Raw genomic sequence first — 17390 nt, 5'->3', positions numbered from 1 at the left:
ACACCACTGTCAATCATCTTCAGGTTTCAGTTATTAGTCTGGGTTTGTACTAATATAATGGAGTAGAATTTGGTCTTCAGTTTAGAGGAAACAACTTTATTTGATTCTTGTGTCTCTTTTTAAGACATAAATTGCTAACAATCACTCTCTCTAGGTCAGTATTAAAGAATAATGAAAAGAGTTCCATCTGTCTAGCTATTTTTTTGGCTTTGTTTTTTTATCGGGGTAGTAGAAAGAAGGCAAGAGGAATAAGTAGAGCAAGGCTCTGACTTCCAATAGGCAACTGTCGTGTGTTTTGTTTTTTTTTAAATTGAGATTTACTGATCAAAATAGAAAACCAGCAAAGATAATCAAGTCATGCCATATGCCCAGAGTATGTCCTCCATGGGTGAGGAAATGCTCACTGGAGGAAGCAGCAGGCTGCTAAGAGGAGAATTGGTTATTATGACTTCTCCCCTTTCTGAAGATGTAGTGGAGAATGTGGCAGGGGCAGAAGTACACTTTTAAAATTACAATTAAGGGGCCTGATCCTGCAAACACTTATGCACATTCATTACTTGAGCTGCATGAGTCAATTGACTTCAAGGAAGTATTCATGTGAGTCAGGTTACTTGAGTGCATAAACGTTTGCAAGACCAAGTGTTGAAACATAAGATGCAAACTCAAAGTACTGCTAGCTCAGACATTTTAGAAACCACTTATATTCGCATAAGAGTTGTAGATAGCACTTTTTGTAGAAACAAACCATTGAACAATGTTTTGCTACTATAACTTTCTAAACTGTCTTCATAATCTAGGATGCAATCTGTTCACTCAAATTTGTCTTGTAACAGCAAAGTTTTAAATGATTTCACAGCTACTAACATTCTTCATTCAGACTTTTAAACAATTATTTCAATGAATTATGTTCAAAGAACTTCAATAATCGTTTTTTTTTTTTACATTTCCTATATTCTGTATTTCAGTCTTGGGAAAGAATAATTTAAAGAGCTAAATATTCTGTTTTGTGGCTGACTTGATGCAGTTATTTCTAGAGTAACAAGTGGTAGAGAACTACTTAAATCAAAGTGCATGCATGAATTCAGTTATGTTAGGGAATAGTGTATTTGATGTAAATCTGCCTCTGCTTTCCCTCTACTCAGTGTGTTACTGTGGAAAGAGGTGGGTGGTAGCTTTTTCTAAGAACAGGCTACTTGAGAACTAGTGATGGAGGCAGCATTTATATGAAAACTTGAGGGTTTGATCCAGTAGTACTAAGTCACTATAGATGTTCAGATACCATGGTGATGTATGAGGCATTGTAGCATATATTATTTCAACTACACAGTTAGCTGCAAGAAAAAAGGATTTCCTTTGAAGAACATTACTTCACTCTATTCCCTAGTTTTGTGTCAGAAGAAAAATGCTATGTAAAATTGTGACAAGTTTACAGCTTGTCCAACAAGGGCGTAATTCTAACCTCAAGTGCATGGGTTCATAGCACTGAATTTTAAAATTCAGTGCTACGGCATAAAGGTCTTTGAGTGCAATAGCAGAATTTTCAAGATATGAAATATGGACAAGAGTATGAGACTAGAATGGAGCCCCCAAAATATAATACATGTGATGTGCATTAAATATCCCATTGTACAGGCATAAATGAGTTTTCACAACCTTTAAAAATACATGATTCAAGTGAAAATAGGGCTTTGTAAAACCATGATTAATTCAAATAAATAGGAAAGTTTCTTAATAGTATAAGATGAAAACAAACCCTAGTTGGGCAATATCAGGTGTTGGAACTGAATCAGTGAGGGGTAGTCATCAGAACATAGACTGAAATATATAAGATCCATGATAAGCTATGTAGTCCCCTAAGTATTCTTAAAATTTAGCCTGCAGAGTTTATAAGGGTTGGGCTGTATGTCTCTTGCAAGGGTCCCAAAATATGAGGCCACCTTATTAATGGAGAAATACTTACCTAATATTTTAATTTACTATGTGTTTTTGTTTTTAATGTGGAGGAGTATGTGTCCCCTCCAGACACCTCTCCCCCAATCAGGGCCAGCTCCAGGGTTTTTGCCACCCCAAGCAGCACTCAAAAAAAAAAAGTAGCGATCTGCAGCTCTACTGCTGCCGCTTCAGTCTTCGGAAGCAATTCGGTGGATGGCCCTTCGCTCCGAGAGGCACCGTTGAATTGCCACCGAAGACCCAGATGTGTCACCCCTCACTATTGGTCACCGCAAGCAGTTGCTTGCTGGGCCGGTGCCTGGAGCTGGCCCTGCCCCCAATATGTGGCGCTGGAACAGAAAGCTGATTCAAGTCACTGCATTAGGGAAATTAATGTAGTGAGCTTTCATAGTAACAGTCAGGACTCTAGCACTGGTGACTAGCCTGTGTCCATTATTATGGTTGTGAATGTAATACTAAAGAGTGTATGTATACTAGCCCTTCATTGGGTATTGCTCTGATAAAGTTTGAAGTTTTTATCCATGATATTTGAGTTGTGATGGATGAAGGGCAATACAATTTCCAAAAGATAATGCCACCAGTTTTTCTAAGAATCATAAACAGTATTGTTAACTCCAAGCATTCATTAATCAGACTCCAAGAGAGACTCTTAAAATTACATTTTGTGTTTTTTTTATTGGCATTTTGAGTTTTGAGCCTTTATAATCCATGTTTCAAGAATTTTAGCCCTTTTAGTTTCAAAGAAAGACTTGTCAAATGAAAGATGAAATTCTTACATAATCACATGACTCCAGGATCTGGGGCTTTAAGGGAAAAAACAAATATTGCAAATCTTGCAATACAATTGCAAGAGTCAGCAATGCTATGTAACTAAAAGCAGCTTTTCTGATTAACCTCAAACTTGCAACCGATCTCGAAATAAGCATAAACATGAAATTCCAGAGGGAAAGGAGATTGTGTGGTTTGGTGATGGTGTTGTAAGATAGTCTCCATTCTAACCCCAGTATTGCTGTTTTTCAGACTTAAATATTGAGTCACTACTACAGCTTTTATAATTCATGTGACTACTGTGATGTTAACTAAACAATGTCTTTGTTCTACTTTTTGCCTTAAGTGGCATATCATGCTACCTTTTTTCCCAAGGAAATCAGCTCCTTGTGGAATAAGGCACTACTCAGTGTGAGAGTAGGGCTGGCCCTAAAACTACTGCCTGAAAGGAAGCTCCACTGGATGTTTCTTTTGTATTACCGTATTTTCCGGCATATAAGACGACTTTCTATACTAAAAAACAACCCCCAAAAATCGGGGGTCGTCTTATACGTCACGTAAAAACAGCGGGCAGCCCAGAGCCCTCTGACTCCCGGCCCCGGCTGGGATTTAAGAGGCTCTGGGCTCCCCCCCTCGGAATGGGGTTCGTCTTATACGGCGAGTATAGGCCAAAACCTATGTTTTAACTGTAAAATTAAGGGGTCGTCTTATACGCCCAGTCGCCTTATACGCCGGAAAATACGGTAGCAAAACTTTACTTTGAACTTGATTTTATATTCACTGAACAGTGAGATTGAATTTTTCCCCTTAGTATACATACACTATGAATTAGACATTGACAGTGTTTTACGATTTGTCACCATTACTTAGAGGATTTTTTGTTGCCGCTTTTAATAAAACCTAGGTGAGATGAGACTTTAGAGCTGGCAACTCCTGTTTGTAAACTAAAAAGCAATACAATTTCACACTCCAAAATACAGTTTGTATTTTACAAAGTATTTTGAGGAACTTTACTTCTGGGACCAACCTTCCTTCCTTAAAATGTTTTTCCTTTGGATTTTAGAGTTTAAGTGGATATATAAACACTCATTTGGCTAGCAGTCTGGTAAATGTCAGCATTCAAAGAGGTAGTATTTCTATGCATCTGTTGTAGGTAGCACAAAAGTAATGAGCTCAGGTGTGGAATATGTTGCTGAACAGGCTTGAAGGAAAAAAGTTATTCCTTGTTCATCAGGGATGTGGAGAATCCTTCTCCTAGCTAATCCTACATAGTTTAAGGGCGACACTTAGCACATTCCCTATCTTGGAGCAGGGAGGAGATCAAGAAGCCTGCAGTGCTAATCACTTAGCACAGGAATGTAAATTCCATCTCACAAGAATTGTAGGAATTATACTGAGGCACCTGTATTTGTGGGTTTTTTAATTACTACATGAATTATCCTGTGTTAAGATTTTTGGAGTTGCTTTAGCAATACTTTCAGTCTCCACAGCATTCCTAGTAATGGAATATTAAATAGCGACCGAAGCATTTAAATAGCTTTTAAATTTTTTTATTACAATAGGTTTTTACATTCAGATTAATATCATTTTTACTTCAGAATACAAAATGCTGTTACAGTAAAATCTCTTTGGAAGTGTTATGAACTCTTAATGTAAATTTTCAACATTACTGTTATCTGTATATTTTATTCATCGGAGTCTCGTTTCTCATGGGACTCTTTTTATGGGTCTACAAGTCAAACTGCAGTGAGAAGTCCTGTTTGCTCTTTGCAGACCTTTTTATAAATTCCAAGTCAGGAAGGCTGTTTATTTTTCCCACATCTGTTTTGTGCTCATCTTTTGTGGCAGTGTTTGCTGGATGCTCTCCTTTTTTTACTTCCTCTGAAATGGGTAGTTTGCACTGTTGCAAAATTTTAAAACCATCTCTGGCTCTTCAAAAATATATTGTTTAGTTTTGTTTAAAACTTGTACATTACTCCAAAATATTGCTTATTTGAGTGTGTTCTAGGCACAGAACTTAAACTTCCTGGAGAACTTTGCTGCAAAGTATTAGTTGTAGTTTGTATAGCTAACACTTCAGTCTGTTCAATATGTACTGCTTTAACGTTTCTACTAAATGTTTACTAAGTGCAAAAAAAAAAACCTGTGCATGCTTTTCAGGACAACAATGTAGAAATATTATAATGCAATTCCTTAAAATTTCCACTGTATCCTTCTCCATATTTTTAACTGCAGTTCCTGTTTAGATTTTTGTGTACACTTCAAAACCAGTGCATGGGGGACTTGCCTGAATGACACTCATTCAGGCCAGTGATTCATAACATTACATTCTCACACACCATTATGAAGAAACTTTTTTTCCCCACAGGTAGATTTTTTTTTTCTTCTTCTTCTTCTTCTTCCATTAGGGGGATTTCTTCTATCATCCTTTGTAGCATCTACTGCTAGTCACCGTTGAAGGGTTATCTGCAGCATTTGGACAAGCATGCATGCAAAAATAAAGGTCTGTGTTGTGTTGTATGCAAAAGTATCCTGAGGACTCAGGTTTACACCTTTATTCTTCTGAGGACTTTTAGGTTGTCTCTTCTCCTGTCCTCATCTGAAAATCTGTCCTGATGTAGATAAACCCTGTGTGCATCTGTCATCTGCATGCATTTGATTGTAGCTTGCTTTCCTCTGCTTCCCTGACTCGCTTCTCTCCCTCCCCCCCACCCTAGCATCCACCACCCATAATGCTGCTGCAAGATTGTCCTTGCCTGATATATGATCATAGTACACCATTTGAGTCCTTCTGCAGGTTCACTATTCATTGCCTTCCAATACAAATTTAAGTTCCTGAATTTCTTAGCCCTACAGAACTCAGGATTGGCAGCTTAAACAGAGCAATCTCCTACTGCACACACTTCTCATCATTACTTTGCCAATGAACCCTGCCTGATTTCCTTCTCTTTTAGAGCAGATTCTTCTAACTTGTGTGACAAGCCATTATGTTCACATTTATTTCAATTCCTCTTAATATACAAGTCAAGCCCTAAAGCATAATTTTTAAAAAGGGGTATACGATTGGGAGAGTCAGAGGGAGATGTATTTTAAATCTTTTGGGGCTGTATCATGTATGAATCACAGCACAACACTCATGCTTATCTATCCAAATACATAGGTTCAAATGCTGTCTTCATTTCCTGTTTCCCAAGCTGGTGGAATCCAAGAACAGAATTTCTGGACTTGGCCTCTGGGCATATTTAGCGAAACCAAGTCTTCTTTTTAGTCTTTCCCACCTGTGTAACAAGAAATTGGTGGATTTGCATTCATGGTGGTCTTGAAATGTCTTTCCTAATTCTTTGCTGAAGATAAGCACTGCAGGACAGGTAGCATCAATTGGGAGTGAAGAGAGTTAAGGTACATGTAGACTGCAATTAACCACCCGTGGCTGGCCCTTGTCAGCTGAATTAGGCTTGTGGGGCTCAGGCAATGAGGCTGTTTAATTGCTCTGTACATACCGGGGCGTGGGCTGGAGCCCGGGCTCTGTGACAAGGAGGGCCCCAGAGCTGGGGCTCTAGCCTGAGCTTGAATGTCTACACCACAATTAAACAGCCCCATAACCCAAGCCCAAGTCAGCTGATGCAGGCCAGTCACAGGTGTTTAATTGCAGCATAGATGTACCCTTAGCGTACATTTACACTGCAAATTTAAAGAAATAAAACCTGCAGCAGCTAGTCTCAAAGCCCAGACCAACTGACATGGTCTTGTGCTATGGAGCTAAAAATAGTGTAGACGTTCCCGCTTGGGCTGAAGCCTGGGCTCTTGAGACCCGCCCTCATCACCAGTTTTCAGAGCTGGAACATCTACATTGCTATGTTTATCCCTGCATCACAAACAGTCAGTTGACCCAGACTGAGACTTTTTGGGGGGTGTGTGTGTGTGTGTGTGTGTAAGTAAAATGGAGCCATACCCATGGATGACCTAATACAAAGAAAACATGGGCCCTGGTATTCAAAGTAGAATTGATTATGTGGGCCTGATTCTTGCATCTTACTCTGTTTGCACCTGTAAAAAAAAAAAAAAAAAAAACACTGCTAAATGGAAATTCTCCATTTAAACTGGTGGCAGTGGTCAACAGACTTGGCACATGCTCTGCATCTTTGTGTTTTTTTACAAACTACACAAAGGGTAAGGTAGTAGAGATTCTGGCCCATGGCCTTAAAGGGAAGCTGTACCACTCTTCCTCAGCCCAGCAGTGCAATGCAAATAATTGTCCATGAAAACTTTCCAAAATAGCAAATAGCATTTTTGACTACCTACTGTATTAGTAAGCAAGTGAGGTTTGTAACAGTGGCTAGATGAGTCTCCCATATAACAGTAAACTTGTTTCCATCCTGTTTCAATACTGACTGAATAGTCAGAATAAACATTTTACAAAAACAGATGGATTTTTGGTTTGCTAAACTAGTATTAAAGCAGGCTGGAAACTATTTAACAGTCCTTTGCAACAGTGGCTAAAATGAATCCAACAAACATCTTTCTTTGACACCACTGATAGGTGAGGAGTGACAATTTTAACTTGAACACATAGGACCTAATCCTCAAGCCCTTACCCTTAATGGGAAGAAATTGCCTGTAACTTTCAAATGCATTTACATTTTTTCATGGTGAATAGTGTTGACCTTCAGATTTTAAGGACTGGGAATACTGGTCAAACTATTAGATGTAAGGAAATTTTTTTGACTAGATACATAACCCAGTTAATTGTGAGGATAACCACAGAGTAGATCCAAGGAAATCCTTCCAGGACTCTCTGCAATGAATAACTTCAGATACTTCCTGTGGGCCAGGTGAATGGCTGTGTGTGCCAGCAGGCTGCATGCTTCCACATCAGTTTGATTAGGAGCAATTTCAGCCATGGATCCCTTGACTTGGAAGTCCTTTCAGAGGGAGATTTGCACACCACATGCTTGTCAGGGATGCTGATCAGTTCATGATGCAGTTGAATCATTAACAGTATAAGATGCTGCCATTTGAGGTCTTCACAAAACAGAGTTGTTTGCCATGAAGGACAATCGCAAATGCTACAAATTTTCTTCCAGAGGAGGTTTGAATCCCGAGTAGTTACTAGTTGCCTTCCTCCTGCAGTGGAATAGAGGCATGCTTGTACACCATTCTCCAAATTCCCCTTATTCCCAGCATGCTTTCCAAGATCAAAAGAGAAGGCCATGATCATTCTGGTGGCTCCTTTTTGGCAGAGAGCTATGGTTGACAGATCAACGTTCAGCCACCAATCTAACTCCTAGACCTCCCAGAGTTGATTTTAGTCTCTGGATAGCCACATACTTCATCCAGACCCAAAGTCACTACACCTCAATGTGGCTGCTCAATGTCTGAGCCTGACTGACAGACTGCTCCCTGCAGGTCCAGGAAATGATTTACCAGAAAAATACATTCTTCCAAATAGAAGAGGTTCTCAATGTGGACAACCCAAAAAGCCTTGGACCTAGTCCAGGCCTCTACTAAAGATCCTCTATTACTTTATCTAAAACAAGTTTGCCTTTCACTTTCTAATATCCACCTAATACCTCAGCTTGTCACCCACCTGTGCAGTTGTTCTGTCTTCTCACAACTGAGTTGTGAAGTCCCTTAGAGGATTACTACACACATGCCTGTCAAAGAACCCAGTCCTAGCTGGACCTCAGTATAGGCCTCCTGAGATTCATGGGATCTCCATTTGAGCCACTGAGTGCTTATGCCATCTCTGACGACGGTCTTCCTAGTTGCTATCATTTCAGTCAAAGTGACTGAGCTTCAGGCTCTGACTAAATCTCACTATACAGTATTCCATAGGGACATTGAGGTGCTAAGACAAAACCTGAAATTCCACCCTAAAGTGGTCACAAAACTTAGATTAGCTGAATCATCTGCTTTATCTTCTCAAAAGCACATTTCGCACTGAAAAAAAGACCCACATTAGATGTACCCAGGATTCTGTTTTATTATATTGACAGGAATAAAGCATTCAGATTGTCCCATATATTTTGAGCTATAGTTGAGTGTTCTAAAGGTCAGTCTTTGAGATGAGAAACAATATCAAAATGGATTACACGGTATGTCTCCTCTGTTATCAGTTTGCTGGTGTGAATCTATTGCCAAATATCAAGGCTGTCTCCACCAAAGCACAAGCAGCTTCCTCCACTTGCTTCTGGAATGTGCCAATATTAGAAATCTGTAAGGCAGCAGTGTGCAGTTAACCCACTGATGTGTATTAAACACTGTCTTGGATTTAGCTGTAAAGTCAGATGCCAAATTTGGAAGAGCAATCCTACAATCACTGTTCGACTGATGCAGCTGATACTCCTCATTTCCACTTCCTCAGGGGATACTGCAGTGGAATCCACACTGACACATACTTGACAAAGAGAATGGTTAATTACCCTTCAGTAACTGGTTCTTCTGAGATGTCTTAATCAGTGTGCAGCCAATGTCCCACTTCCATCCCTATTTTTCAGAGTCCTCTGCTACCATGAGCTTTGAATTGCAAATGAACTGAGGAAGGGTCGCAGCCACTCTACCATTTATACCCTCATACAGGAGCACAGGGAGGTACAGGATGTGCAGCCCTGATGGACACTACTATTAGCAAACAAAACAAACCAATTTCACATGTATGAAGCACAGGCACACCTACAGTGGGATCCACACTAACAGCTGGAAGACTCACACTTACCCTACAGTAACTTTAATTTAAAACTTTCAGGGTCAGATTCCCTTGTGTACTTGTGGCTGTTTTGTATCACTCTGCAGTAGCACAAACCAGTTGTGACTGACTTCTCATGCTTGGTTGACTGGAAATAGCTTTGTTTTTAAGTATCTAGAACTGAACCAAAACTACTGCTTTGGCACTGTTCATTTCAAAACCAATTTATTCAGCAAATTTGCACTTAGATCCTGGAAACACTTTTGCATATGCATAACTTTACTTGCACAGGTAGTTCCTTTTGAACTTTTGCAACTACTTGCTGGCTGCTACTTCATAGACTATCAGGACTGGAAGTGATCTTGGGAGGTCATCTAGTCCAGCCCCCTGCTCAAAGCAGGCCCAATCCCCAGACAGATTTTTGCCCCAGATTCCTAAGTGCCCCCCCCCATTGAACTAACAACCTTGGGTTTAGGAGGCCAATGCTCAAACCACTGAGCTATCCCTCCCCCCTACTTTTGCAAGTAGGTCCATCAAGTTCAATGGGAGTAGTTGTCCACATGCATTCTTTACAAGATTGGAGCCTTAAACTGTATTTGGAGCAACACAGTAAGTGAATTACAGTATGCTGACAAATTTGAAAGGGTTCAGGAAGGAGCTACAAGAATGATTGTCTGGAAGAACCTGTATTAAAGTGAGAACTGAAGAAAGTGAATTTAGTTACATCAAGATTTAGATGTACCTTATAGCAGATATACCTTATTCCTAAAGATTTAAAATCTTCTTTTGTGCAAGCACTACTCAATACCTTTTTCAGTCTACTGGTGTCTAGTGATTTACATAATCTTAATGCTAGTGCAATAAAACAGAGCCTCAGCTAACACCATGCAGGTGTGCAAGTATAACCTGGGATGAATAAATTGTGAGTCTCTGTAAATTGCAATGTAAGGATTAATGATGCATTGCTTGCAAAGAAATAGGCTTACAAGTTTGTGTGTGCCTGGCTTTGCCTATGACTTTTTTTCCTTAAATAAACTGTCTTGGACTTAATATATTAAATTATCTGACTACCTGATCGAGAGCTGCTATTACTCTGTAATAGCAAAAATGATCTTAATTGTAAATGTAAAAAAAAAAAAATTGTATATTTGTCATAGGCAAGTTGTAGTTGGCAGTGGATTACCTCCAATGTACTACTCTGGGTTTTGAACTTGTCATTTTATAGACTAAACTGGGTTGACCTTAGTAGCTGGGTGAGACCTCATATGCAAAGAGATCTCTTCCAGATTCCAGCTATATTTTTTCCTCCTATACAGTACATGATTGTTCTTCAAGTCCCTCTCCCATGCCAAATGTTCCCATTTACTTTCATAGTCTTATAAGAAACACAATTATATTCAAAACTATTTAGTACAAGTGTAAGTTGATTTTAATTACATGGAAGTCAAGAAAGTAAGGTTTCCATGGCAGCCTTATCTCTGCCTCTTTGCACAGTCACACTGTATGGATCTTTAATTGCATTACATTATCACATAACTTGTAATCAGTGATGCATATGTGTGCAATGTGCTTTTGGATAATCTTGTTGGCCACAACATGTTTGTATCAGCTGCTCCACACTACAGAGATGGTGGAGAAACAGTACCTTTTTGTGCTGATTTTTGTTTATATGGCATAGAGTCCCAACTTCGTGATTAAGCTAGACTCCTTAAATTGAAAATGGTCTTTCATAAAATGAAAGGCAAGGTTACCAGAAAATGTAATCAGCCCACTGTAAAGTTACTACTGGACCATGTCTTCGCTAGTGGACCAAGCTCTGCATACCTCTTCTGTGCTTTGTCTTCAGTTTGTTATAGCACAGGCATGTTTGTACAAAATGTTTGCATTTGATTGCTGTTGTCTTAGGTTACAACTAACTTTTATTTTCTTTCTCTCAAAAGGCGTCTAAACAGAAATAATCTTCAGCTACTTTCTGAGTTGCTGTTTCTGGGGACTCCGAAACTATACAGGCTGTAAGTAGTCAAAATCCATTATTAATTTTGGAAACCTTGCAAGTCCTACATAATGAGCCTTACTTTATAATTTTTTTTATTTACTTACACACACACACGTGTGTAGGTGGTATCTTATCTGTCCTTTTCTGAAGTGTTCTACTTGTTTTTATCTTGTCAAGAACAATGTAAGTTATTTTAATGTAGTATTTTCTTTGATCACTCTGCAGTGTTTTTCATTTTCTATCTCAGATACACAAACTCTGATATGTCTCTCTTTTCCTCCCCCCTTCTAAACATTTAAATGAGCTTTTGGTGGAAGAATAGGCTGGTTTTCCTCAACTTTTTTTCTTTTGTCTTTCAACGAAATGCAAACCCCCCAAAAGTAATGGCTTTAGAAGTATTGGCCCAATGATATTACACACAGGCTGTTCATAATTTTGTTTCTGCAATATTGTTCTGTATTTATATATGGCATGGGTTGGACTAAAAACCAGTCCTCGTACTTACTACAGTATATCTGTGTTGTCATCTTGCATACCTGTTGCTACACTGGTAACCTACTATATTGACTGATTACTAAAATGAAAAGTACAAAATGTTAACATTTTTAGCTAGCAGCTATATAAAGCGCAGTGTATCAGTGTTGCTTTTGATTCTATTGTATGGTTATTAATAATTTAAATTGGAATGTTGCTGTTTCAGCCAATGATATTCTGGAATCTAATTTTCCTTTACAGTATGAATGTGGAGTAGACTTGTATAAATAACTTAACACAAAGCAGTCTCTACTGATTATTTTAATATTTCAAGATAACTTTAATAGCTTTAATCATAGTATGTAGGACAGAAGAGAACACAGCATGTCTGAAAAGACAGCACATAATTTGAAGCTTGTTTCAAAGATACATTCTTGATATTTCATTGTAGGCTTCACGTGAGACTTTTCTGCTGGAATTGTTATAGGTTAAATGGACAAAATAGTTTGAACTAACAGATGCTAGTCAATTCCTCAGTATGCAATCAGTAGTCAGGAGGATATATTTTCCTGATATTTCCTTTTGTGGTTGGAAAATGAGGGAAGATAGCTATCCTATCTGATCAAATTCGCTGCAGTTCATGATGTTTTTGAAGCTGAAGTGGGTCAGGTAAAATTTCCATAATGAAGGTTTCACTTTTGGAAGTTGACTTCTGTTCTAATTTCCTTAAATGATTCATTCACCTTCCTTTCTAATATGAAATAGTTTTAAAATGCCTAAGTTGTAGCCACACATGTTAGTATCATATACTTGCCTACTATCTGCCTCTTGCTTTTCATGGATGTTTTTATATCAAATGCTTTTTCTGTAGATAAAACACTTGTTGGATTACTAGACAGCAGTATGCTAAGGGGTTCTGCTCCAGCAAATTCCTTCCTTTATCTAACAATTAGAGTACACACCTCTCAAATATTACAGTATGTGTGCAGTATATATTACAAGTTAGTAATTCAACCATTTTAAAAAAACAAACGCTAGCAAGCATGGAAACCTTAAACCTGAAACTTTGTACTTTCATATCAGGAAGAGTGAGAAGTGTATGGGTGTTCTATTTTATTCCACCTTTAGGTTAATGTTTGTTCAATCTTATTCCATTTAAAATAGCAATTAGATGATTTACAGATTAAAATGGATGTACATTTAAGGAATACTCAAATTTGAATAAATTTTATTTAGAATTGTACACTTGAAAGTTATTTTATTCTTTTGGCTATCGGACACAAATACACATGGTGTATCTGGTGAAAAATAAAGAGATGGTTGGCTTAGCAGTATTAAATTTCTTCTGCCCCAGGGTTATTGTTGATCAGACCATGAAAGTGAATGTCTGGTTATAACATGCGTGTTTTAAAAATACACTAACTGTACTGAAATATATCGTTTAGCTGTATGCTGAATTAAGTCAGAACAGCAAAAGTAGGCATTTGTTTAGGAATGATGTATGTTGGTGGTTCACGATCAGGAGGCTTTGGATTTTATACAGCTTGTCCACCATACCAGGAACGATTTGTGTATTTTTTGTTTTAAATTTAGTGTGTATGTGTAGGAACTCCTGCAAACACAAATACATACCGAGCAATAGTCTCTTTGAAAAAAGGAGAATCAAAATTGTCTATACATGGACACTTAAATATGTAACACTTTGGAATCTAATTTTCCCAATTAAAAAAACCTTAATAGCTAATATGTTAGTGTGTATTCTGTAAGTTTCTCAGTATGTTGTTCAGCTTCTGTGAATGATCATTACCATTTGACCCTTGGCTGTAAATGAGATGCCAGGTGAAGAAGCACATATGCTTGTTGTGTAGCCTAAATGCAATATAAAAGAGCGAGGGTACACTGTATATGAATTATGATTAGACATGGTTGGTTGCCGCCAGCAGCCAGCTATGCTTTCCCTTTGCTGTCTGCTCCAATTTCTCTTTGGACGGGTTGAGAGAGCACTGCATGTTCAGGTCAAGATGTTTGCTCAGAAATAGTAGTACAGTTGCAGCTGTGTTTGTTGGAGCAGGAGACTAGTTTAAATAGCATTACCATTTATCCAGTCCATTAACAGAACTCTGTAAAATAATACCAACTCTGCATAAACTACAGGACAGTGTAATAAAATTACAAGCACTTGTTGACAGATGGGAAGTGTAAGTAAAGGAAAGCGATAGGTTGAGAATTTAAAAGAGACAGTACATAATTTTGTCTGACTGAATATTCTCTATTTTGGAAATCTAGTTTGTATTTTTCAGATAGTTAATGGCCGTACTGTTTTTGAAAAAAATAATTATAAATTTCTTAGTTTCTTGATTTTTCAAGAAGAGCTTGAAAATGTTTGTTTCTTGTAGAATAAGGATTTTGACAAAATAGTAGTGTATAGATACCCAACAGGACCCACACTAATGTAATATTTAAACTTTTTTTGTATGAAGCCATTGTTCAGAAAATATTTTTCATTGCAAGAACAGCCTGCATTGTTTCCAATAACCCATATGCCTACTGACACTGACTTGTCTAGCGTCAGCAATAGTATCTTTAAAATAAAGAACTCTTACGGACTAGTGGGTTTATCTGAGGCAAATAGATCTTGACTACTTAATTTGGCTTGTTACATCACAGTTCATTGCATTGCCATTTGCTGCAGGATACCAAGAGCATGTCCCAAGCTCTTTAAGAGTTTGACTTTAAAAGATACCTTTTTAGGTTGTAGCATGAACATGATAAAGAATTCTGTTCACAAAACCTGTACATTTTGATTTCAACAATTTTTTTTAGAAGTTAGGAAGAGTTCCATGCCTGAGCTGATGTTTCAGAAATATTTGTTTAAATTGAGCTATCATGACTGAATAAACAACCTTTGCAGGGGATAATTTAAACTTAATCTAGGTACCAAGCCTTCTGTTTCGCTATACATCTTTCCTTTCTACCATTAGCAGAAGAAGTATAGTTGGAATAAGACATTTCACATATTTAAAGGAAAAGGTCTTAGTGTAATCTGACTATAAGAAACACCTAGTTTAGTGATGTCCACTTAGTAGCTTAAGATCCTTGTAGCTAAGCAGAAAAGCAGAAAACTGCATGGGGAGCCCTTGCAAAAAAAATTCCTCCTGAATTAATTTCTGCCAGCTATGATTAAAGTGTGTGGTACTAGATGTGTCAGACACCATAGTTCTCTGCTTCATTTTACTCCTGGCCTTCTTGGCCCCTGCCACAATAAATCCAACAATGGTTACGCAGGAATTGCAGGTTACAGTTGCTACGGTTACCGTTGTCTGGTCAGATCGACATCATTACTCATCTAGTGAGCTGCCATGATAGCTACTGCTGATTTCCTTTGCTGGGAACACCGAAGGTGTTTGACGCAAAGAGGATGAAAGTTCTTCAGATTGCTGTCATATCTCTTTGTAACTGCTATGAGAGAACCTGCTATTAGCATCATTGAAGTTGGTACCTCTTTAGCTGTCACAAGTTAACATGCTTTGTTTTCTGTTTTAAAAGTAGAACCAGTCAGAGGTGAGAATGAAAAAGATGGTGCTTGTAAGGGGCTGGAAGAACAACTTTAAATTTTCAATGTTTTTTTAAGCTGTTTTGTTTCATTACCACTATTATAGTGGTGTATATCATACTTAAATGCACAGTTCTGCTTGTATTCCTTCTAAAAATTCTAAGCAAGGATTTATTAGTAATTTGGTAGATAAAAGGTTTTATCTATAATCATCTAATAATCCCCTTCGACAAAGCAAAAAGAATTCTGTTATGAAAACTCCTAGAGATGCCAAGCCTCATTATACTAAAGCTTCTACTACTTGTATTCCAAGTGGAAACAGGTGGTTCGGTGTTTAAAAATCCGATGTACAAAGAATGCATTCTCAATTGTAGTAGGAAATATTATTGAATGGTTCTCTTTGAAGTAGCTTGTTAGATGAGTTGCTACTAAACAAAAGCAGTAATTGGCAGGTTTCAGCTGTTACATATATGCTGTAATACTTTTAATAAGGATTACACCTTTGTTGCATGTGCACCACACTTGTATTGAATCAGTTTTCAAAGAGGGGTATTTATATCAGAAAATGATACAATATTATAACCTTTACTTACATGAAATCCAAGTTTAGTTTGCTGTTAAGTCTGTCTAATTGGAGCAAGTGCTTTCTCAACATTAGTGAGATCATTTTAGTTTTTATGGCTTGTTCCTATGCATTTAAGCAACTGAGAAATGCTAATAAATTGCTTCAAAATCTGTACTTCAATCTTCTGTTTTAGAAGGAAATGGAACAAATAAATCTTATGCTTCCATAAAGCCAGTGTTGTGATTTTGATCTCTTTAAACCTCAAAGATATGGAAAGCTAGAATCTTGGGGTTTTTACCCTTCCCTCCCACCCCCAGAATGTTTAAATCACTTCACATATAAATATTCTTACAAATAAAAGTTAGATAAGAATTGGCACTAATAGTCCAATGATTTCAGTTGTTTAAACTATTATAAACCACAGAGAAGACTAATTTTCTTTGCTAAATATTTATTTAGCAAAGCATTTGAAATAAACAACTAAAATTGAAAAACCTATAAAATTTCAGTTTTATGGTCATTTGTAGATGGGCAATCTTGTAATTTACAAAGTATTCATTTAAAATAAATTACATCTGCCTAGAGTAACAGTACACTAAGAGGGTTGTCTTCCTTTTTCTGCCAGTGGAAGAACACAATTATCGTAACTCTGTGCTAAACAATTCACTGACTATAGTATATTAAGTTCTTGTAATTAGAATGAAGACCTGAAAATGAGTTGGGTCAACTAAGCTTGTTGATTTCTAACTAACTATAACTCACAAAGGCTATTTTTGTTGTAATATTGACCCACAGTTACAGAAATGAGTAATTACTAATGATGTTGATAGGTATTGGAAATAATCTTTATTGCTTGAAATATGCCTATTAACGTACATAACCAGTTTGTAGGGAATTCAGTAACTGAAGTGTGTATTCTCCAAAATATAATTACCTTGCAATGCAGTAATAACTTAAGGTCAACTGTTAGCTTTTGATGCTTCTATTTTAGCACTTGTTTGTGGGATGGAAGAATCAGAACGCAGCTTTTTTAAAAGATTGCCAAGACCAGTGTTGTTCCTCCACTATCCACCTTGTACTTCATACTAGAAATGGGAAATAAATTGTCTTGTAATTACATTTCTCCTCTTGCCCCATTGCTTAGTTCAGTCTGGAACTCTGATTCTACGTCTGTAAGGCTTTTTGATATTCAAGAATCAGTCACCTCTTACAAGCAGTAAACAAAAGAGAGGATACTAGGACCTGGTTGCAGGACTAAGTTCATGAGTAAGGGACTGCAGGACAGGACTCTTACATTTTTAGGGATGAAAGTACTACAAAAAGATTGTTCAGTGCATTCTCTAGTCTTTCAAAAGTGTGAAAGCAAGAAGCTTACTGGAGCACTTATTACAAAACGAAT

The 17390-nt window shown here is 37.5% G+C and overlaps 1 protein-coding gene across 6 annotated transcripts in view; it reads left to right on the top strand.

Annotated features, from left to right (window-relative positions):
* The window catches only part of SLIT2 (slit guidance ligand 2), a 398427-nt gene that overhangs the window by 10847 nt on the left and 370190 nt on the right, over positions 1-17390 (top strand). For all 6 annotated transcript variants that reach the window (XM_039541399.1, XM_039541396.1, XM_039541397.1 and 3 more), the window contains exon 4: positions 11344-11415. In XM_039541399.1, coding sequence (XP_039397333.1) covers positions 11344-11415 — 72 coding nt within the window. The remainder of the gene's footprint in view (positions 1-11343; positions 11416-17390) is intronic.

Source organism: Mauremys reevesii, linkage group 5 (genome assembly GCF_016161935.1).
Source record: "Mauremys reevesii isolate NIE-2019 linkage group 5, ASM1616193v1, whole genome shotgun sequence".
NCBI classification, from domain to species: Eukaryota; Metazoa; Chordata; order Testudines; family Geoemydidae; genus Mauremys; species Mauremys reevesii.
This window is presented reverse-complemented; position numbering and strand designations above follow the sequence as displayed.